Source organism: Carassius carassius, chromosome 28, assembly GCF_963082965.1.
Source record: "Carassius carassius chromosome 28, fCarCar2.1, whole genome shotgun sequence".
NCBI classification, from domain to species: Eukaryota; Metazoa; Chordata; class Actinopteri; order Cypriniformes; family Cyprinidae; genus Carassius; species Carassius carassius.
The window spans coordinates 17347208-17371864 of NC_081782.1; the positions used below are offsets into that span (position 1 = coordinate 17347208).

At 39.4% G+C, this 24657-nt stretch overlaps 2 protein-coding genes across 2 annotated transcripts; both read left to right on the forward strand.

The window, feature by feature from the left end:
* The first annotated feature begins 1248 nt into the window (after positions 1-1248).
* LOC132108450 (glyoxalase domain-containing protein 4-like) lies at positions 1249-3272 on the forward strand. Its single transcript, XM_059515158.1, has 5 exons — positions 1249-1390; positions 1482-1602; positions 1976-2120; positions 2266-2402; positions 3156-3272. Exons 2-5 carry the CDS (start codon positions 1510-1512, stop codon positions 3270-3272), a joined length of 492 nt encoding a protein of 163 aa, XP_059371141.1. The 5' UTR covers positions 1249-1390; positions 1482-1509.
* A 2267-nt stretch (positions 3273-5539) lies between these two features.
* On the forward strand, positions 5540-24657 carry LOC132107550 (bridge-like lipid transfer protein family member 2; the record flags this gene model as incomplete). The annotated part of the gene is made up of 38 exons (XM_059513666.1): positions 5540-5650; positions 7044-7093; positions 7170-7311; positions 7682-7800; positions 8695-8755; positions 8874-9063; positions 9826-9949; positions 10028-10152; positions 10258-10325; positions 10431-10567; positions 10676-10794; positions 11756-11943; positions 12061-12325; positions 12450-12655; positions 13453-14491; positions 15131-15322; positions 15401-15603; positions 15677-15795; positions 16541-16764; positions 16941-17131; positions 17237-17336; positions 17417-17616; positions 17759-18056; positions 18226-18383; positions 18457-18663; positions 18750-18849; positions 19132-19314; positions 19413-19534; positions 19619-19774; positions 19894-20015; positions 20109-20289; positions 20401-20487; positions 22412-22522; positions 22620-22755; positions 23201-23313; positions 23474-23575; positions 23924-24058; positions 24156-24657. Coding segments are annotated over 38 exons (6570 nt in total), but the record flags the coding sequence as incomplete, so codon positions are not given.

A 24657-nucleotide genomic window follows, 5' to 3' on the forward strand; every position in this document is an offset into this window, starting at 1 on the left:
ATGTTTAATTTAGAGCACAGTATCCCAGCCTGTTAGTACAGTTTCCTCTTTCCTGTCTCCACTTCCTACCCTATTTACCTTAATACTCTTCTGGATATGGTATAGGTGTCTCCCTTTCTCCTCATTATCCCACAATTCTTGCCACTTTTGGTTAATTTTTTCCCAGATTATTGATTTCATTTCTGCTTTACTGACTCTTATTTTCATTTCTACACTTCCCTTCTTTAAAGCATTCTTTGCAACCTTGTCCACTTTTTCATTTCCTTCCACTCCTATATGTGCTGGGACTCATAAAAAACTAGTCCTCCCTGATATGTTATTCTTGTGATCCAGTAAAGGATTTGATACAGTATATCTTGTCGACTTTTCGAATGGAAAGACATTAAACTATCAAGAACTGAAGCTGAGTCAGTGCATATTATGATTTTGCCTATTTTTGATTTATCCACCCACCGTGAGGCCTGACCGCGCTTCGCCTGCGTCACAGGGAATGAACTACTACGGATGTCCGATTAGTGAATCATTCTTTTGAGCCGAATCTTTTGCAAGAGTTGGTTGCATCACTTCACCGTTGTCGCAAGAAATCGGGTCTCTTATCAACTTTATTTTGTAAGTGACATCTCTTTTTTGTTTTAAAGATGTTTTTATTTTATTGTTTGAACACTTAAAATAAGATACAGGGAAATATTACATAATTGATTTATGTTTTATAATTTAATTTATGTAATGAATTCTTTATTCATCATTTATGTCTTCTAAAGACGTTAATTTATTAATTTGTTGTTGTTTACCCTGACTGGTTGCACACTTTTTCTCTGACCCTTTTTGTTTTCCTTTGCTTTGTTTCGTCTCTGTATGTAAATATATGTATGTATTGTTTTATTAAAAGAGCAGTTTGATATCGATATTTTAAAAAGCTAAATTTTAATCGATTCTTTAGGACGAACTGTTCATTGGAACCGATTCACGTGGTTGACTCAGTGCCCCTTCCACGGCACAAAAATGGACTGTACCATGTAAGAATTCACCAAGAAATATGTTATTAAGATTCAGTTCAACGTGTCGTAACACGTTATTTTGCATTACAGTATATTACAAATATTTACGTATTGTGCCCTCGTTTATAATGGCATTGCCAATGAGCGTTCGTTTGAAATGAAAAGAATTATTTTGGTTTGGTCTGTGGGCTGTTGATCTTACTGTAAATGTATACAGTGGGAACTTTGCCTCCTAATATTGTTGATAAGCCAGTTAATCACGCTTTTACCAAATACAGGTTTGCACGCGTATTTAAATTAAATTTACATTAACAAACAATAATAAATCATACTAATCTGCAGATTCTGCATCATGAAGAATTTGAGGAGGGCTGCAAAGCAACTTGCAATGGGTTAGTCATGCTTTTATTTTTATTTGACTAAAGCTTAACTGCCTGTATAAACCTGTATCAAATTCTCGATATTAGCTTACACGTGTTTCAGTCCATATGATGGAAAATGGAGTAAAACCATGGTGGGCTTTAGACCAGAAGATGACCACTTTGTTGCAGAGTTGACCTATAATTATGGAGTGGGTGAATATTGCCTTGGCAATGATTTTCTGGTAAATGACATTATTATAAAACATTTATAACTTATAAAACCACACATAAAGTTGTGTCTGAACATTTGAAAGCAAAATATATATATACAGTAATGATGATTTTTGGACCAAATATCATACAAAATGTAAGCTTCTACTAAATTTTTCAGCCACAAATTCAATGTGCATAAATGTGTGTCACTAATCATGTGAATCATGTCCTGGATAACATCATAATCATTTTTTAGTTATCATAACACATTTAATAATTTCTATTTTAGTAATAAATTACAATAGGAGCGTCTTCAGAAGCAGTTTTAGGTTTTTGGCCCCCACTGCATGTGTTCTGTTAAATGGGATCCTGTCTAAATAAAGCTGTGCTCTTAAATATTAGGGTCTTACTCTGCAGTCCAGTCAGGCTGTGAGTAATGCAAAGAGGTTAAACTGGCCTCTAAAACAAGTCGAAGAGTCTCTCTACATGACTGAAGCTCCGGGAGGATACCGCTTTTACCTTATAGACAAGGAACTGCCGAACTGTGGTGGGTATTTACACTATCTGTGTGTTATAATAGGGATGGGAGAACTTCCTTTATGAAATATGGAAGTAAATGTGTGTTAACATTAGTAGTAAAGCGTGCCATTGTTTACTGACTCCTAACTGATTGTTTCTGGTCCTGGTGACAGATCCTGTCCAGAAAGTCTCTCTGGCAGTGTCTGATCTGCAGCGTTCTGTTCATTATTGGTCTGCTCTGCTCGGAATGAAGGTTATTGAGAAAAACGAGGACAAAAAGATTGCCTTAATGGGATTCTCAGATAATCAGGTTTGGCTGAAAATAATACATTTAGTATATTTTTGGCAATAATTAATTTATGAGGGCATGCCACTCACCAAGACCTAATGAATTCATGCTTTGGGTTTGGTTATCCTCTTTTTATAAAACTTAAAAAAAAGAAAAAAACACTATATATTAGTATATAAATATAATATAAATTACATGAAAATAAATGTGTAAATATTTTCAAAATATATCCTATAAATGTATTTATATATCCAAAAATAATATACACAGTACACACACATATATATTATGTAAAAAAAAACTTTTTTTTTGGATGCGATTAATCATGATTAATCATTTGACAGCACTACTATATAAACATTTTTTGGAATAAATAAATATTTTATTCAGCAACAATATGTTCAGCTGATGAAAAGTGACAGTAAACACAAAATATTTCTGTTCTTTTGAACTTTTCTATTCATCAAAAAATGCTTGGAATCTTTACTCAAATTTGATCATAATAAATTTTTCCGTATTAGATTATAATCATGCTGAATGATGGTGAAAATGCAGCTTTGCATCACTTGAATAAATTGAATTTTGCAGTATATACATTAAAATAGAAAACAGTTGTTTTACATTTATGATAATATTTCCCAATATTGTTGTTTTTTCTGTATTTCCATCAAATAAATGCAGCCTTGGTGAGTATAAGAGACTTGTTTTAAACCAAGCCCAAACTTTTGAGCGCTAGTTTATGTGTCGTTTCGATAAGCTGTATGTTTTTTGTAGTGTAAGCTGGAGTTACAGGACATTGGAGGCGGGACTGTTTTTGGAAGGATCGCATTCGCTTGCCCTCGGGATCAGGTCAGCTATTCCAACATCAGCCAACAATATCCTGTCTACTAGGTGTACCAGACATCGAAGCGCTAATGAAAAAAAAAAAGCAGAAAATCCTAACCCCTCTTGTGAGGCTGGACACACCTGGAAAAGCCACAGTGGAAGTCGTCATTCTTGCAGATCCAGTGAGTCTTTATAGTCTAATGTTACTGAGACTCATCTTGAGTATTTTCTCAAGATCTCCACTTCATGTAGGATGGCCATGAGATCTACTTTTGGACATGGTGAAAAATACGTATATTTGCGTAATTAATTATAAAAAGTAAATCTTCATGATTATGTTGTTATTCTCTTGAAAGTGTAAATAGGTTTGATAAATAAAGAAGATATTCATACAGGAAGTGTGATGTTATAAATATTCAGTGGCTGTTAAAATAAACATTTGGTGCTATTCATAATTCATTGCCGTTATTACTAGCATCATGGTATACAGTACACCAAAGAGCAGAAAAAGAAAGACAGACCAGCAAAGATCAGTATTGTGATGCTTCTATATTATAGTATGAGTTATTATAGATGTGAATAAGACAGAAACTGTGCTCCAGGGGGCTGCAATGGAGTGCTAGGGGGTCTGTGGAAAAGTTTAGACAAAAGCAGTGTGAGAAATGGAGGGGAGAAAATAATTAACTAAATCAATTCAATTAAAATTTGCTTTAACTAAATAATAAATACATCTGATTTCAATAAATTGTGTAGTAAGTGTGGGCTGTGGTTCTTAACCAGGGGGCACAGAATGACAAAATTAATTTACATAAAAAAATTAAATTAAAAAAACTTAAATTAAAAGGCCGAACATATTAATAAATAAATTATGGGAAACATTTTTTTAAAGGCGTAAGCTGAAATCACATTTCTGTTCCTTCTCGATAACTGTTATTTTCGTTGAAAAACACAGAATCTTGAATCTTATATACTTTTTTTTAATTTTTTATTTATTTTTTTTTAAATCAAGCTGTATTGTCATTGCACTGCAGAAATACCAGAGGAAGCAGTTTAACCTAAATGTGTCCGGAAAGGTTGAGAAGCACTGGTGCAAGTTGACCTGTGGTCAGGTGACGCTGACTGAGAGAAAGATGACTGTCAGCTGACGGTCCAAATCAGAAAACTCAAATTGACGATTTACATAATGCAATTTATCATAGTTAAGTTAAGACTTAGAATTACAGGGTTTCATCTATAAAGATGAGAAGAAGTAAGTAGCAAGTAGTCCTTTTTGCCCGTGCTCAGGTCATGGGACTTTTATTATATAAAACTCAAAAACATCAATTTCTAAAAAGTTTGTATTTCTGCCTTCACACTTGAAATATAAGTATTGCGAGAGGAAAGCCCATTACTTAAATCCTAAATCAGAATAAAATGTGGTTTATCAACTTAACAGCGGATGCAATTATAATGTGCGTTTAAGGAAGCGGATAAACATGATTAGCATGTCCGTTAGCCTAGCATGAGACGGAGGGGCGCTGTACACGTAAAGATCCACTGGTCTGCATTACAAACCCTCTCAGGTGGGTGACCCGACTTAAAAGCTGCTAATTACAGGCAAAACTTTAATTAGGAAGTTAAATCATTCTTGCTTGGGGGTGCGCGGTAGTGTTTTGACAGCTAACAGGCTAATAATGCTTTTTTTTGCTCAAAACTGCCAGTTCCACCCAACAGCTGTTTGCAGTGCCAGAGTGGCACAACCACGAGACAGACGATCAAATGATTAGATTGATCCGAGAATAAACATCTGTGCAGTGTTAGTGTTATATTATATTATCGCACATAGCTCTTGTCTGTAAATTGACTTGTAAAATTATAATAATTGCAACAAGTTCTGCTTCTGTGTCACTATTCAGTTAGTATTGTTTGTAACAAACACATTTCGAATACCTAATTTTGAAATCAGACGACATATTGAATAAAGAAATTTAAATGCACTAATTTGGCTTCTTGAAATGTTAATGCACTTTCATTCTAATTCCTTTTTTCTCTACTCGCTTGAATGCATTCACTAATACCTTACATGTTTTGAGATAATTCTGCAGGAATTAATGTGTGATTGTTTGACAGGTGTCTGAAGTCAGGGTTCTAACCAGGTATCATGGTTGTAGACTAAACATTTGCAGCACAATGTCTGCCCTGCTGATTGCCATCTCAGTATTTCTCATCTTGGCAGTTGTATTCATCTTTAGGTAAGAAGCAATCATGTTTCAATAAGTACATGTATTGAAAATACAATATCAAACCTATTAAATCTGCCCCCTTTGTGTTTCGTTAGACGGTTTGCTTGCGGTTTGGCTGTCCGTTTTTTCCACGATGTCCTGAATGCAGAGCTCAAGATCAGATCTGTGGGTCTGTTCTCAGTGCGAGGAGTCAGTGTTCAGTTTCAGCCTCAGCACACTCTGGTGGGTTTCGTTTTTTTGCATCAATAAAACGTTAAACACACTGCATCTAATATCAGCCCAATTACAGTCCTCATAACCATGTAAAGTTTAACACAATTTAAAAGTCGTAACATCTATCTATCTATCAATCTATCTATGCATTTAGAAGTGTTTATTGAACTTTTAGACAAAAATATTTATACGTTGTATTATAAAGTTTACATACCGGTATGTGCTTTGTCAGGTATAATTTTTAATGCATCAGCCTTTTTATTGGCTTATGTTGTATGACATAGTGAGAATCTAGAGGTCATATTTGAGGAGGGAAAAAACACTTTTATTAAGAGGCCCAAAAATATGACTTTGGTGCAATTGCTAATATTTATATGGGCAATAAAAAAGATTGTGAGGGATTTCTCATATATCTATGAAATCAGACTGCTTGCGTATAATCCATGTACATATGAGCTGTCACTCTGTATCTTTCACACTTTTTGTCCTGTAAGATGATATTTAAATGTTAAGTTTTATAATCAAAGCTCTGTGGTTTGTATTGTGCGGTGCAAAGAATTTAGTGCAATGATGATTGAGAGATGGACAAATAAATGCTCCTCAAAAGCCTGATGTGTCATATTTGATGTGATTTTTAAGTACCGGTAATAAATGGATAATTAAGTAAAGCTAAGTTGCTTCAGTCTATGTGATAGATTATGTACAACAGGTCATGTTGATCATATAAAGGCCTTAGAAATAAAACTTTGCATATCAAATATGATGCAGTAGACTTTATGTAGTTAAAGGGATTCTCCACCCCAAAATAAAGATTTTGTCATTAATCGCTCACCCCAGTGTTGCTCCAAACCCGTAAAAGCTTCATTCGTCTTCGGAACACAAGATGAGATGGAAAAACCGGGAGGCTTGGGACTCCCATTGAACTTTTACTTGTCACTCAAATTGCTTACACACTTTTATATCAGCCGCACTACAAGGATGTGTGATTCTCTTTCAAATCAAAGCATAGATACACTTAGAAACAGTGCTTCCTTGTTGCGCCACTGACACAGAAGAGCATCCGGTGATGTGGAGAGACACAGAGGAGACTGTTGACACAGGAATTGTTGAATAAAGTCATTATTTTTGTTTTTTTGAACCACTCATGGCACATGGACTATTCTGACGATGTCTTTCATACTTTTCTGGACTTTGACAGTGTAATTTACTTGGCAGTCTATGAGACAGTCACAAGCCTCCCGGTTTTCATCCAAAATATCTTACATTTTTTCCAAAGACGAACAAAGCTTTTATGGATTTGGAACAACATGGGGTGGAGTATCCCTTTAAGAGTTGCAACTGATGGGGTGCAGTGGTGTTTAATATGTATTCTAGCACTATAAAGCCTTTTTCTGTTTTGCAGGAAATTGACAGGATCTGGATTTCTTGCAAAATAGTTGACCCAGACTTGCCGTAAGTATAATTCTAAGACATAGTGTAAATATTGTCTGTTGATGATCGGTCATTGTGATTGTGTTGTATTTGTTAGGAGGTTTCTGGCGTTGTGTGTGGGTGAGGCTCGGGTCCGCTTTGACCTACAGGAGCCTTTTAGGCCCCGGGCTCCTAAAAGCAATGAGGAGAATTCAAAAAGACCTCCCCTGAGTCCCTCTACACTTCACCTCCTCTCTCAGGTGATCAACTTCACTGTTGTTTTGGAGAATCCCAGGTTCAGTACAAGTTAAGCTCACATGCTGTTGATTACCACAGAAGAGCTATATGTATATTGTTCTGAAGAAAAGAAAAGGGTGTTATAATAATGCACTTGCAGTAAAATTCAGTGGGGCTAGACACAAAGCTCATGCTATTTAAAAAAAATATCACTACAAAATTTAAAAGTTATAGTCCTTAATGTTAACTTACACATTTGGCCCATGTAAAATGATATCCTTCCTTTTTTATCTCATAATTGTATATGAACCTTTGGAATGCCATTCGACTTTCACTGCAAGTGCAATACTGTAGATACAGTTGTACAGTTCATTTAAAGTGTGTGTTTTACAGCTGCTGTCATTCCACATTGACTCTATTAATTTGATGGTGTTGAATCTGGCCCTGCCTGACTCCCTCTGGCACATGACGTCCTCTGCCATCACTTTGCTGCTGGATCATCAGAGTAAAAGGTGAATGACCTGTAAAAAGAAGAACTTCTTTTTTAAAAAGACTTCTGCATGGTGTTGTGTGACTGATAGATAGCTGTGTGCATAGCAGGTAAAGCTCACTTCACCACTGAAGTTTGAAAACCATTAAGCCTGTACTTATTTGCATGTTGTGACCAATATAAATTAGTAACAGATGGCTATGATTGACCATGGCAATAAATGGTCATTATCTAAATTCTATGCTATTTTGTCTAAATAAATAAAGTAATTCTAAATGGTAAAAGGAAGTATTTTAAAGTTTAAGCATCATAATATTATAACGCACAGTATGAAAAATTGATATTTATTTAATAGTGTTAAGTTACTAGTTTAGTTTAAGGGTACAGGAAAAAAAAGGTGTATATTTTAAATGTTTAAAAAAAAGTTTAAAAACAGGGCTGCATTTATTTGACCAAAAATACAATAAAAGCAGTAATCATTTGAAAAACTGTTACAATTTAAAATAACTGTTTTCTATTTTTACTTTCTTCAGTTAATATCTTGTTTTTATGGATTCTTTTCTAAATAAAAAGTGTAAAACAACAGGAAATATTTGACAACATTGTAAACATTATGCTGTCACTTTTGAATCAATTAAATACATCTTTGCTGATTAAAAGTATTAAATAACAAAAAATCTTCAAACGTCTGAATGCTAGTGTAATGAACATGCACATTTAATTATCCAATATCTACTGGTACTGATAAATGTACTTTTTATTTTAATAACCAATATACCAGTATACTGTGCAAACCTATTCCTGTTCCACAAGGATCAAGCCACAATCTTTCTCTATTTTGGCCCTGACCAAGCAATTTAGAGAAACAAGTTACCCTACTGCCTACTAAAATTACAACTTCCTGATATGTTGTCAGGCTGGCCTGGGATTTCTCAGTGGGACAACTTAGCAGTAAAGTTCTGAAGAGCAGCAGACTGGTATGTGCAGCAAACATTCATGTGTTAAGCTGTTAAATCATTATGTTGTGTACAAAACATAAATGTGTGGGTTAATGGTTACAAGGTGTTAACTGACTGCCTGTTTTCTCATGAGCAGGACACGTGTCTGGCTGAGGTATCGCTGAGTCTGGCCCTGAATGGTGACGTGAGTCTGCCTGGTCTGAGGCCGGGTCGTCTGGGACTGTGTGTGAAGACTCTGCTGGCTGAGCTTCATGAAGGCCTGTTCCTCAGCCAGCTCCCCAAACCTCCAGGAGCTGCTCCTGCTGTCTGCACGGCTCATACTGCAGGTTTGACTTTACACTACACACCTCGCATTAAAGCTATGCAGTTAGTCAGAACACAACCGAAATCGGAATTTAGCTTAGTGCAATTATTAAATGGCAAAGGCTGCGATTTAATTAAAAAATCAAACCGAATGTCATTAACAAAAGAGACGATTTTGACATCATGTAGTTTTCCGTCAAAATAAAAGCCTGATAGTTTAATATTTGAAAAGGACCAAAATTAAGATGTGATAAATATTAGTTTTGTCATTTTACGGTTCTTCGAAATAAAATTCTAAAACATTTTCCTTACAGTGAAATATTACAGTAGTCTATTTACATTTTGTTAAATATTTCTATTTAGCCATGATAATAATAGTTACATACACGTTCCCAGCTGTAAATCAATATAGTTTATAATTTCTATTAATTTTTGAAACGTGTTTTAAAAAATACGTATTTTCCAGTTTAATTGCAGTCAAAATTTGAGTGGTCTTGTTTTATTTTTAATTTATTTGAAATATGATTTTTAGTTATGTTTTTATTTTTTATTTTATAGCTTATAGTTTTCGTTCATTTCAGTTCAATTTATGTTCTTCTTCAAATGTTGCCTTGACACGTAGCAGAAATCAAATTAGTTTGTAGTTAACTTTTATATTTTTTCAACTAGTGGAAACTAGTTAACCCTGTTGTAAATATATTAATATATACTATACTATAATATGATATATATAACAACTTTAAACGTTAAACGTTAAAGCTTTTTGATGTTTGTGCCTCTTCAAGATGACAAAGAAGACTCTTACATCCAAACTGAAGCCGTTGAGCATCTTCACGAGCAGATTCCACAGAAGGTCAACATGGATTTTGAAAACACTAATATCACGCTCTCCATGCACAGTCAGAAGAGGTGAGCAGTGAGGCTACAGTTCTTGTGATCAGTCTGGAATGCAAATTTGTGCTCTAACAAACTATGTTTGTTTTGCAGACATTTGAACTGGACTTTAAAGTCTCTGAAGCTGGGTTATGACCGTGATGATGAGCAGCTTCCTCTGAAGAGTTTCTCCCCTGAACTCAGTTTTCCACAGAGCCGTCTGGAGCTTCTGCTGGAGGGTAAAGCACACCAGAACACACTCTTTATCACTGCTCTTTTCCTTCGAGTTAGGGATCTGAACACACACTTAAAGCTATGTGTTGTGGGTGCTGGGTGTTTTTCAGATGGTCTTTTACTGTCACAAAGCCGACAGAGAATTATATGTCTGAACACACTCAGAACAATACTACAGGTGAGTTGTTTTGCTCGCTTTCTATATGACTTCTCTATGCAAATCTAAATCTTTCTTTGCATGTTTTGAAGCTTCTTCATTATTGTTTTCTGGCTATCTCTTAAGGTGACATTGGTTGACATCTCCAGCACAGTCACCATCAACACTTGTATCATCCACTACCGTCATCAGGAGTTCTCCCATTGGCTGGACATGTTGTCATGGGACCAGCTCTCGCATAAAAAACCAACTCGTAAAAAGAGGTATGAATCGCCTGTTTGCTTTCTGAGCATCCCAGATTGGGCACAATGGGCAGTAATGGAGGTCTTGTTTGTTGTTCTCTCTTAAAATTGTCCTTTCGTCTCTCCCAGGCGTTTCCCTCAGCTGGACGCTCCCCTGATGATCAGCTCTTCCGTGTCTAATGTCAATGTGTCAGTGCAGTTGGGGGATACGCCACCCTTTGCCCTGGGCTTCATCTCAGCCAACACTGGTAAATAGAGAAGTGTGGCTATTGACTGCTGAAAAAAAACAATAGACAGTTGAACAACCCAGATTAGATTAGAATTACCCTAAATAACAGCAGGGTTTGTTCTCTACAAGTTAGAGATGAATGAGAAAGTATTTTCACATTGTGATTTCTGTAGCTTAGCTTTACAGCTTAAGAGGTTTTCATGAAGATGTACGTTTAGAAAAGCACAATTTCAAAGGCCAATAAACATTTTGTCTGCACAGGAAAATCACCTTGAATGTGGCATTTTGAAATCTAATTAATCTCTTTAATTACATTAATATATAATTATTTTATTTAAAAAAATGCACAATTCATAATGTAATATTTAATGTTATTATTAATATGAATATATATAATATTAAAATATGTTCTGTAAAATATTTATTATAATAATTTAATTATCTAAATATGTCACTTTGCCTTGCCTACAATGTTCTGTAGGCGGTGTTATTGTAGTATTATTTATATAGCATTAAAGTATTTTAAATTACGTTTTATTGTTAGATATTGCTGTTTAGCTTTAATTTATTTCAGTTTTAGTTTTAATAATTTTAGTGCTTCAGCTGTAACATTTTTTACCCAGTTGTTTTTTATTATTATAAATATTCTAATATTTGTTATTTATTTCATTTAAACTTTATTTCATTTATACAACAACTAGTTTAATTGATTTAGTTAATAATATCAACACTGAATGGAGTCACGGTATATTTTAGAGTTGTATTCCACAAACATGACCTAGATTACAGCATTTGTTTCAAATTCAATTGCCCTCTTAAACTTTAATCAATTTTTTTACTACTTCTCCTCATGAATGGAGTAACAATAACTAAATTATATTTTCAAAATGAATAAAGTGCGGTTTCCTTATTGTTGGTTATTATTGTTCAGTTCAGAAGTGTCTGCGGTGATGTGTGACTGAATCTGGTTTGTCTCACAGAACTGCAGCACTTATTGGACTCAGAAGAGGATGAGGTGAAGAGTCTGACTGTGACTAAGAAGGCCTCTCTGTCCCTGGATCATTTCTGGTGGCGTGTGGGCCAGGGGTCCCATATCCAGCAGGCTCCTCACCCAGCTGGAAAACATGTCTGGGGGGAAGCCCTTATCCTAGACTCCCTCACACTGCAGGTAAAATCAATATGCATTTATGTAATAAGTTATCATTTATCATGAAAGATGGGCTATATTTTGAAATAATAACCGTTTGGCTTTACATCACGCCCTTTTTAATGAATTCGCCCTCAGGGCAGCTATAGTAAGTCGAGGACTGGGAACTCCAGCTCTTCCGGGAGCGCTTGTATGGAGTCCAGTCTGAAAGGCCTGCAGCTGGAAGTGTCTGAAACCTGCACTCTGTGTTTGTCACGTCTGTTCTCCGTCCTCAAACTGGACAAAACAGAAAACATCTCATTGCCTTCCACTCCAGAAAAGCCTTCAACCCATCTACCACCTCTATTTAAGTTTAAACTCAGTCTTGAAGATGTAAACACATTCACACTCTCCAATGTGGCAGGTGGGAACTAAAAGAAGCCCTTAAAACACCAGTTACACTCTTATTTTGTTTTTCTTCCTTGTATCAATGTTACTCAGAACATGTTTCAGTACCTGAGAGTTAGTTTCTCTGTGTTGCATCTAAGGGGCTGTTGCAGTGAGGGTGGACACAGTGGAAGCTGAAGGATCGGGGGAGAATTCGAAGGTTTCTGTCCAAGGTGTTTCTGTGGCTGTGGTGAAGTCCCTTACTGAGAGTATGGAGCCCTGCTGCCCAGCCGCCCAAACTCCCAACCCCATCCTGACCCTAACAGCGTTTACGGTCTCCTACCACATCAGCGGCCGCAGTCTGGAGGTAGTACACACCGCGGTCATGACTTCTGTCACCTTGGGATCATGTATTACAGGCCGTGACCAATAGGTGTGGTGTAAGCGACTGCAATGATTGGTCATTTCCTATCGAATCCCATTAACAATTATAGCAGGATAAAAAAACTAAGATTAAAATGTAAAACTGGAAATCTAAAGGGTTTTAGACTTTGCATATTTTACTGCAGTCTGGTCACAATGAGGCCTTGTTTTTGATTTGTTATGGTGGAATTGGGTCATAACTTGATCCAGTTGCTTAGAAGACGACAGTAATTTGTGCCAACACTATAATTGTGACTTTCAGTCAAATACCGCAACAGTACTGCATTCTTGCTTAAAGAAAGCAGGAAGATTGGGCACAACTAAATGAATCAAAATGTAGTTACAGAATGCACATTCCTGTTTAAATCACCAAGAAATAATATTGATCTGAATAAGATATTTCACATACTCCACAAGAGGAAATAATAGTTGAATTTTTAAAATGAAAAAAAAAAACTACTACTCCTTCTCTTCACTGTGATATCTCTTTTCTGATGACATGTGCACCAGCTCAAGGGAAGGATAATAATCCCTCTCCTCCATCAACCTGTCAATCGTGAGGTCACAGCAATTAGCAAACATCAACGGTCCAATCAATTTATGATGGACAAGATTAATTTTTCATCTTATTCGTTTTACTTAAATATGTTACAATAGAGAAGAAAAGATGATCATTGTTTCCCTTTCATGCCAGCTTTAACCACATCTTGATTTAATTTCCTCTCATCATCATCTGCTCAGGTGCGGAGTGAGAACGCTTTAACAGTGCAGTGGACAACATTGGATCACATGTTTTTGTATCAGCACGTCACAGAGAGCCAAAGCTATTGGAAGGTGCTGTCTGAATCTCTAAGCCTACGACAGAAGGATGGAACCAAGTCTGCAGCCTCTTCCTCTGACATGTTAGTTTGTGTAGAGTTGGCAAGCACACAGCTCACCGCCCATGTGGCCGAGACAAACTTCATCACCTTCTGCGCAGAAGCACTGTCGCTTTCCAAACGGCCCGGAGCCGTGCTGATGAAAGCTCCTCATTTGGTGTTCAGCTTTGATGGCAACGACATCTTCTCCTTTGCTGGAGCCGAGGTGCAGATGCTGGATGAGCTTGAGGTGATGCAACAGCACCGATCTCAATTCCCTTTCCTCCAAACTTCTCGCAATCGCACTTGGCTTTTCACTGCACCCAGCCTTGCCATTGAGTTCCCTTACCAGTATAACTTCTCCGACACTTTCGATAAGGCCATCAGCGTGCAGAAGTGGCTGAAGACCCTACACAGCAGTGCTGCCCCATCGACAGAACCTTGCCGCCTTCCACCGGACCTACTGGTCCGCATCAACCAGTTCTCCTTTGTGTTCCTGGACGATGTCTTTGAGATCAAACTGCGTGACAATTACGAGCTAATGAAGGATGAAAGCAAGGAAAGCGCCAAGCGCCTGCAGCTGCTAGACAAAAAAGTGGCCGACCTACGCAAGCAGCACGGCGAGCTCCTGCCGGCCCGTAAGATCGAGGAGCTCTACACCTCCCTTGAGCGCAAGCACATCGAGATCTACATCCAGCGGTCCAAGCGGCTGTATGCCAACACGCCCATGCGCAAGTCCCTGCTCACCTGGACGGTGTCAGATTTGGAGCTGGTGGCGCTTGCGGATCAGTCGTTGCACGGGCCTGAGCAGATCCGAGAGCAGCTGCGGGACATTGATGGCATCAGCCCCTTCCCCAGAGACGGCCTGCAGCTGGTGATCCAGTGGTGCCGTGCTTTTAAATTCAAGCTTAATGCATTTCTGGGTAAGTCAAGTGTACTTAAATACAGGGATGTCCGATGTCCTGCAGAGTTTGGCTCCAATTTGCCACAACACACCTGTCTTTTAGTTCTAGTAGAGGCTTGCAACACCAAGGTCATGGGTTTGATTCCCATGAAATGTAAATTTAATTGCAATGCGTTTTGCTTTGGATAAATATAATGTATAAATTGAAATGTACCTGGAAGTGTCTAGTAGCCCCAGAAGACCTTGATTAGGCGTAATCCTTTGATTTTAAGTAATCTCACACATCTGTTCCAGACACAGTAAACTCCTTACCTAGACATCAGTTTAAGTTAACAGATTGTGCTAATGCTAAGAATAGCTTATTTAGATGGAGCTGAAAGAATCGCTAATTTAGCTGGAGCCTAAAAATATTTTGGTAATTTTATGTGCTTTTGTATTGTTTGTGTGTGTGTGTGTGTATCTATATTTTCTAAGTAGTTTCAATTTAAGTTTTATTTCACTAGCTTGGTGTGAAAAAAAAAATGCATCCAAGATGGCCGACAAAATGATTGCCGGTTGCAAATTAATTCATTTCTGAAAGATGTGGCTAAAAGTGCTACGGGTACAGTACATATGAAAGTCCATGATGACTAGCATTCTTGTTTCCTGTGTTGTTCAGTGAGAATCCGGGACTATCCTCGTTACTTGTTTGAGATCAGAGAGTGGACGCTGTTGGGACGTCTGATTGGCACCGAGCAGGATGGGCAGCTGAGAGCAAAGCGGAAACAAGTGGTCCAACTTGGCCAGCCATGGGGTGATGTGACCGTTTACAGAAATATGCCACCACTGAAGTTCTACTATGACGTCCATTGTGAGTCACAACACTCTTAATCTTGTAAGTCTGTAATGGGATAGTGTAGCAATGTGACCGGTCTAATTGTTCGTATAGCGAATATTTCTCTCTACACCATTGTGTGGGGGCCGTGCTGGGATCCTGCTTGGACGCTGATTGGCCAGGCTGTTGATTTACTGACCAAACCCACAGCTGACCCGTCCCCCCTTCTGGCCTGGTGGGATAAAAGCAGACTTCTTCTGCATGGCCGCTGGGTAATGGACATCGAACAAGCCAACCTGCATCAGCTCGCTACTGAGGTACTTACAAACACACCCATGCTCCCTGCTAAAAATAGCTTATACTTAAAAATTTCTAATGCTTTATGCGTAGGACCCGTACAACACCACGGAGAACCTGCACTGGGAGTGGAGCAAGCTGAACTTTGACTGGAATCCTGGGCAGTTTGTCTTCAAGGGTGACCTGGACGTCAACGTTAGAACAGCCTCCAAGTACAGGACTAGTAGTTGCATTACAATCTGACATTTTAAATTGAGTTATTTTAAGGGGTCATATGATGCGATTTTAATTTTTTCCTTTTTCTTTGGAGTGTTACAAGCTCTTGGTGCATAAAGAAGATCTGTTAAAGTTGCAAAGACTAAAGTCTCAAACCCAAAGAGATATTTCTTATAAAAGTTAAGAGTCAACCACGCCCCCCTAAAATGGCTCGTTTTCCCCATTGACAAAGCGGAGTCCAGCCCGGGGTCTTCACATGTGGTTGCAGCAAACCCAACGGAAGCTCCTTCGTAGAATCCGGCGGCTGCGCCGTTTTCTGTTCACTCAAGGCTGCGGTGTTGGATGCTGTTTCCTTGAGAAAGCAAAACTATTTGGTTTGGCTTTCCAAAAGAGGACACGACTAGAAATCATGTTTATATCACGTTTACAATGGGTTTTATGTTTATTTCACGTCGCTCCGGCAGGACAGGGCATCACAATATGTTAGGGGCGTAACATTTTCATCACACGCTTGAGGTAATCGGCCAATCACAACGCACCTTGCTTTTCAGACCAATGAGCTTTGTAAAAATCGATGCGTTTCAGAAGGCGGGGCAGAGAGGAGAAACAATGTACAGTATGTGGATAATAATGTTTTTTTTTTTTACCTTAAAACGCATAAACATTTCATTACACCAAATAATGTTCTTTTTAGCGACATCATATGACCCCTTTAAATCTGGCTGGTCTGTTTCTATACAGGTATGATGATATCTGCTTCCTGCACCTCCCGAGCCTTTGTATGACCCTTGACCTCCAGTGGTTATGCCATGGTAATCCACATGACCACCATGCTGTAATGCTCTGTGCTGTGGAGAGTGTTGCGGATGTCACCTCAGGCCAGCCACACGACTCCTACAGGGCCTTCCGCTCTGAAAACCTCAACCTCTCCATCACCATGGACCTGGACCAGCACTGTGGAAAAGGTTAGAACTATAGCCTTTTTTTCTAAATTCTGATAAAGGCTACGCAGCTTTTAAAATCGGAGCAGCATCTAGTGTCTTCCAGACTGAAAATCGGGGCAAAAGTCATGCAGTGTATTCCAGGCTTGAAGGTAATTTCAGTACTGGCTTTAAAGGCTTGTGTTTGTGTTTTCTGTCAGAGCCCAGTCAGCCCAGAATCCTCCTCTACAGCAGCACCCTGCGCTGGATGCAGAACTTCTGGGCCACGTGGACCAGCGTGTCCCGGCCCATCTGCAGAGGCAAGCTCTTTCACAGCCTCAGACCCATCCGCAGGAAGCTCGGACAACACTACAAACAGATGTCCTACACAGCATCTTTTCCACAGCTACAGGTGACACTCCTAAAATCTTATGATTCAAAGGATCTTTTGTCATATTGGAAAGATTTTTTTGTAACTGTCATGAAATATATGCAAGGATAAAATGTTCCTGTGCAGGTCCATTACTTGGCATCATTTGCTCAGCAGAGGGGCATTCAGGTGGAGTGCAGCAAAGGTCATGTCTTCACCAGAGGAGCACAGAGGCTCATCCCACAGGGTGAGAGAGCAAACATCATCAGCCCTCTCCACTTGACATACTATTGAATACTGCTGAAATGATCGATGCATTTTTTACAGCTGGCACTGTGATGAGACGACTGATCTCCGAGTGGAACGTTACTCAGATGGTGAGCGAGCTCTCTCTGGTCACTGTGCACCTCATGGCCTCCACATGGGATGAGACAGCTGACCACCAGATCAACGCACAGGTGAAGAAGACCCACCTGCTTAGCCTGTCATCACTCAGCTATCAGAGACAGAGCAACCGTATAGAGGAGGTGAGACACTCTTTTTGCATTCGAGAGACTCCAACTGATCATTTATGTACAAGAAATGAAATTTTGCTATATATTATTTTATATAAAAGTAACACCTTTACTAATTGGCAAACCAACAATATCTCTGCTTAAATTGTCTCAGGAGGTAAACTCAAAAGATGAGAGCAACGCTTTCTACACGCACAAGTTGTGTTTGGTGGACCTGAGGGCTTCTTGGACCACCACCAACCGGAATATTGCCTTTGGTTTGTACGACGGCTATAAGAAAGCAGCTGTGCTCAAGAGAAACCTCTCCACCGAGGCTCTGAAGGGTCTGCGGATCGACACTCAGGTGCAGATGAAAAAGCTGAAACGCTCCATGTCCAGCTACTCCTCCAACACAGGTCCTGCTACACCCGTCATCACCACAACCACTCGCCCAGAGAAGAGTCAGAATGAAGGTATGCTCTTCTTGTGACTGTCTGCCTAAAAATCTGGTGTATATTATAGCTCATTTGCTTGTTTTTTTTTTTTGTCCAGACTAATCAAATTTTTGCCTTTTTGAAATGGTCAGTCTTCAGTATACCAAGGCTTTCTTTGCCCCAGTTGTGTTTTTCTGGTCCTTTTTAGGAACGTCCATGCTACAGAAGCTTATCGAGGAGACTGATAAGTTTGTAGTCTTCTCTGAAGAGGACGCAGGAGTGAGCGACCAGCTCTGTGGAATTGCTGCGTGCCAGACAGATGATGTTTACAACCGCAACTGGTTCATAGAGCTTGTCAACGGTCAGGTATGAAAATAATCTGTAGTCCAAGGTACTGTTTTAGCAGATCTAAACATCTTCCCATGTGCATGGTGTTCAGATGATGTTGCGAGGCACTGAGACTGCCGGTTGCGTGTTGGTGTCTGCCGCCAAGGCACAACTACTGCAGTGTGAACACCATCCTGCTTGGTACAGCGACACACTCAAGCAGAAGACTACTTGGACGTGCCTGCTGGATGGTATGCAATACTTTGCCACCATGGAGCAAAACCCCTCTGAACAGGAGGACTGGCAGCTGTGGCTGGAGGTGGGTTCAGAAGTACAGTTATCATGCATTTATAACCAATGAAACATTGGATTATAGCAATCACTTCTCATTTTGTGGACCTACAGGTAAAGAACATCGAGGAACACAGGCAGAGGAATCTGGACTCAGTCCTGGAGCTGATGGAGAGTGGTCAGGCTGTTGGAGGCATGGTCAGCACCACCACAGGTGTGCAATTGTAACTCTTGACTTCATAACAGCATTTAGCTCTTGGGATGGACCAACTAGTAATGCCCTAGAAACTCCACAGAATATCCTGTAGACTGGGAAGAGCATGATGACTTCTGATTCCATTTGGGACAAGGCCATTGAGTATTACAATTTCTCCTATGCATCTCTCTAGAAGTGGACCATCTCTCGTCCATATTGCATTGTGGCAGAAACTTTTGCACGTCCAATCAGCAGCCACAGTTTAGTTTATTTGACTTGTCTCTTCTTGCTCTTATTTAGATTGGAACCAGCCGTCCCAAGTGCAGGAGACCCAGCAGGTCCAGCGTATCATCTCTCGCTGTAGCTGTCGCATGTACTACATCGGGTACAGCCACGACATCGACCCTGAACTGGCCACCTCCATCAAACCGCCAGAGATCAGTGACCACCATGAGAAGGAGGACCTTTTAAAGAAACAGGCTGGTATGCGACCTCAAGCAAAACAGGAACTGACTTATGATGCTGGTAGTTGTTCTTTGAGAAAATCTGTTATTGTTGCTTTTATTTTCTGATAATATCAGGTGCAGTCGACACTTTCACCCTCATCCACAATGACCTGGAGATTTCCACCAATCCAGTGCAGTACTCCATGATCCTGGACATAGTCAATAACCTGCTGCTCCATGTGGAACCCCGGCGCAAGGTTCAAACTGACTAATTGTCTGGACACCAATTCTAGAATGAGTTCTTGTGTTTGCTGATCTGCCGGATCATTTGCTTTCTTTAGGAGCACAGCGAAAGGAAGCAGCGTGTGCGTTTCCAGCTAGAGATCTCCAGCAACCCTGAGGAGCAGCGTAGCAGTATATTGCACCTTCAGGAAGCAGTACGCCAGCATTTGGCTCAGATCCGTTGCCTGGAGAAACAGATCTACTCCAATATGAGGGTTAGTGCACATTTGCGGCACCTGAACCATCAGCCATCTGCATAGCTTTTCATACGAGGGCATTTCCTCCAGACTACTTTGAGGTTCCTTCATAATGACCTTTTATCTGACTCTTACAGTCCCAGTCAGAAGAGTTCAGAGGAGACGAGCTGTCGGACATCAACCTGCGCCTGCAGAATCAGCTCAACCAAGAGAAGACGGACATGCAGATGAAGAGTGAGGAGCTAAACATCCTCATCCGGTTGGTCACTAGCAGAATTCTAGCTGTTGATCATTCATTGGCAATATTAGTTCAAGATGGTTGGATATATCAAAGTTATTTGCCTCCTCTCAGATGTTTTAAGGACTTCCAACTGCAGAGAGCAAACAAACTGGAGCTGCGTAAACCCCCAGAAGACGTTAGCGTTGTGCGATGTACCGAGTTCTACTTTGCTCAGGCGCGCTGGTGTCTCACAGAAGAAGATGGACAGCTGGGTATAGCTGAACTTGAACTGCAGAGGTTCATGTACAGCAAGGTGAGTCTGCAAGGAGGTTTTGGTTAAAGATACTGAATATTCTTTGCCAATCATTGTTAAAACGTTAGCTACTGTGTATGTTTGACCATGCTGTGATGTTTTCTTCCACAGTTGAATAAGTCTGATGACACAGCAGAACATCTCCTGGAATTGGGCTGGTTCACCATGAATAACCTGCTTCCCAATGCTGCGTACAAGGTACTGCTGCTCAATGATTCACACTGGATGTCCAAGTTGGGGAAATAACTAAATCATGTGACAGTTGAGATGTGTCATTAAAAATCCTCTGTTGTTGATCTCTAACTTCTGCAAATATCGCTGTGTAGCCGTTTACACGTTTAAACAGTCTGAACTGAAGCCTGCATAGGGGCATGGTTTAGTGTGCGTAGATTTTTTTTGGTTCCATTTGTTATATGGGAGCAGGACGGTCTATTAATTGTCCAACAAACAATTAGTTAGAGGTCAACTAGACAATTTAACTTGAACATACTACAATAAACATATACAAAAAAAAACGACAAATAATATTACTGTTTTACTGTGTTACTGTTTTAATATTACAAATAATGTTTACTGTTAATATTAAAATAACATGTTAACATCATTCTAGTTTGACAATTAGTAGATTTGTCAACTGTCTTGTTTCTTGACAGTCACCTAGTTTACTAATTTGTCTAACAACCAACTAGTCAATCAATAAGGGGTCAACTAAATGAGTAGTTCTCATTTTAGCAGGTAACATGTTAACTATATTCTGGTTTGACAACCAGTTAACCAACCATCCTCTCACTTAGTTACTGTCACTAACGTATCCACCAACCAACCAGTCAATTAATCAGTTGTCAACAAACCAAGTAGTTAACATTTTAACTGTGAAATTTAGAGTGAAGTGTTGAAAATATTCTAGTTTGACAACCAGTAGTCTCGACCGTCCTGTCCCCTGATGATCATCTTGTTCAGCGGTTCTCAATTCCAGTCCTCGCACCCCACTGCTCTGCACATATTGTATGTCTCTCTTTGTTAACACACCTGATTCAGATAATCAGAGCAGTGGAAATCTGTTGAAGTTTACTTCACTTCCATATTCTGTGATGTCCACTTCGCAGGGCACTTATGTTCGAATAGAACAAACGTCTGAAGCAATGAGAAACGTACAAAATGTGCAGAGCAGTGGGGCGCGAGGACTGGAATTGAGAACCACTGATCTAGTTTATTAGTTGTTCAGCAGCCAACTAGTTAGTTAGTTAGTTAGTTAGCTAGAAGTCAACTGGGCAATCAGTCTGCATTTTGCCTGTAATATTTAAAGTAACATGAACATAATGCTCGTGTGTAGACTTGTAAACCATGCTGTCTTCTGATGGTCGCCTAGTTTACTAGTTTTCAAACAACCAACTAGTTGATAAGTTAGGGGTCATTTAGTTGGTTTATTTTTGATCATTTAACTCCAATATTTACATCCGAGGTAAATGTACATGTAAATAATACTGAGATTATGGTTATTTTAATTTGAAACATTTTTATCATCAGTACAGGCATCAGTGGATTATTATTAGCCATCGTAATACTGCTTTACTAGCAAATCCACTGCTTTCACAATAAATTTCACTTTAACATTAGACCATTGTCTTGTGAACATGACCCTAAACCAGCCTAATTGTACAGGACTTCCAACTAGTCATTCAGACAACTCACAACTGGTTAATTTGGAATATTTTAGCGTTTTGCAGATTTCTAAAATTTGTTAATACTTTAACTCTTTGTTTCTCTTGTGCAGCATGTAAGGGTATGTATGGAGTGGGTAAAATTCTATGTTTGTTAGTCGACACCTTCGTCCTCATCCCGACATATGCCTGCTCAGAAAGTTTATGTTCCTGTTTGGACAAAATTCACCCGCATTCGCACTTGTAGATTGATATCACAGGCTAGTTGCATTGCCTTCCACTTTTACGTCTTTTGTCTCTTTTTTTTATTTTTATTTTATATTTTTCATCGGTCCAATCATTTTCTGTTGGCTTTGAACTGCAGGATATGCAACCATGTCTTCCTTTGTTTCATGGTTTGCACTTGAACAAACACAAGTACTTCAGTCCGTTGGGTGAAACTGCTCATGTCTGTGTTGTAGGTGGTTTTGCGCCCTCAGAGCCCTTGCCAATCAGGACGCCAGCTCGCCCTGCGTATCTTCAGTAAGGTCCGCCCCCCGGTGGGAGGGATTTCTGTCAAAGAGCACTTTGAGGTCACTATCATAAAAATCTATTATTTTTTATATCAGAACACTGGAGGGACCCTATTCACACATACAGCTGTCCTCTTCTTTTTGTTTTTATTTGTAGGTAAATGTGGTCCCACTCACCATTCAGCTCATGTACCAGTTCTTCAAGAGGATGATGGGATTTTTCTTCCCTGGAAGAAATGTGGAAGAAGAGGAGGTTGGGGATGAAGAGGACAAGTTTAGATTGGTTACTACAGGTTTGTGAAATGTTCTTTCTTGTCATGAGCATGACCTTCCCACCACAGCTAGGATATTCGACTTTGTTCACAACCACATCACATGCAAATAATTTGAAATTAGAATTAGAATTCATCAAGTACAAGAAGTGAAAACAATGCTGATCCTCTAGAAAGCCAGAATTGGTCTTTACGTTCCTGTTTTAACCACTCTTTGAACTCTCTGCACTGACATCCGTAGTGCAGCCCATGCTGATCAATATCAGTTTACATTGATTTTTCTTTTTTTCCTTTGTGCTCTAGTGAGGGTATTAGATTGCTGTCTGCTGATGTTATGTCACACTGATGGCCCATCCTGAGCTATTTAAAGCTCATCACTCCTTTGACATTGTGTCTGATAAGGCTTCAGGGTGACTTTCATGTGCATTGTGGAGTGTCTAAAGCTTGTTTTCTCCTTAAATCACAGGTGTCGTGAAACCCAGGCAGCTCTCTGAAGACTCCTTAGGAGCTGGGAAAGGGGTGACGCAAGGGTTAAATCGAACTGCTGGTGTCAGAAGGTCATTTCGCAAACCACCTGAGGTATTAAATGAAACTGTCTAGGCTACTTATTATATGTATTGCCTTAGTTTATTAATTACAGATCATTATTTGCATTCTGTAATGATTGTAACATTGTAGATGCAAGTCATTAATTGAGTGTAGCAAGGTTTTCTGACCTCTAAATGGCTTCCCCATTCAGCATCCCGTTGATGACATTGATAAGATGAAAGAAAGAGCAGCCATGAATAATTCTTTCATCTACATCAAGATTCCTCAGGTTCCCCTCTGCGTCAGTTACAAGGTTGGTCCTGACAAAGGCTCAAAGTCTGAAAGACACATCTTATGCTCACCATGGCAGTATTTATTAGTCAAATTGAATTACAAAGTGACAGTAGAACAGCAATACTGTGAAACACTACAGTTTAAAATACTGTTTGAAAATGCATTAGCAAATCAAACACCATTTCAGAGATCTGAGTTACACGATGAGGAGTGATCATAAAATGAGGCCTAAAAGTAAGAAGCACATTAAAATCACTGTAATGTTTATAAGTTTTACAACAAAGTCTCTGCAAATATAGGTTGTTTGTATTCGATTCATTGCATGCCCTGGTGTGACTATGCCATTTCTCTTGTGGTGTATCTGTAGGGAGAGAAGAGCAGTGTAGACTGGAAGGATCTGAACCTGGTTTTGCCCTGTCTGGAGTATCATAACAACACCTGGACCTGGCTGGACTTCGCTATGGCTGTGAAGAGAGACAGTCGTAAGGCTCTGGTCGCACAGGTAACCACTTGCAAACCCCTCAGTCCCAAACTCAACTACATGTAAAAATGCAGTAGTATGCCTCTGTTCAAATTTCGTTCAACTTTGTCCCAAATAGATGATAAAGGAGAAGCTGCGGTTGAAACCCGCCTCAGGCTCAGAGTCTCGAGGTAAAGTGACGGATGGGAAAACAGACAGCAGCCTCCAGCAGCAGGTGGAGGACGAGAAAGCGAGACTTCTGATCGGCTTCAGCACCGCCGACAAGAGCTCCAGCAAAAAGAGCATCTTCAGTCGCCGCAAGTGAGGCTCCTTCATAAAGAAGCTGGTCTTGAAGAAGCGCTGCTGTGCTATACCGAGTCCCAGTCTGCAGGAGAAGGGATGGATGATGATGATGATAACTAAATCCTCTTCACCAGTGGTGCCTTTAAACGTCCGTGCTGGGTGTGGACACAGGAACCAGCACCTGGTCCTGCTATTGAAGAAGGGATTCACACATCATTCACTGTCTAATATGAGTGCTGTACACCTAACATTGTTTTTATGTGCCCCTGTTGTGCCATAAATCAATTCAGTATATTTAAATGAACAACATACAGCATTAAATCATCTTTATTAAAGGG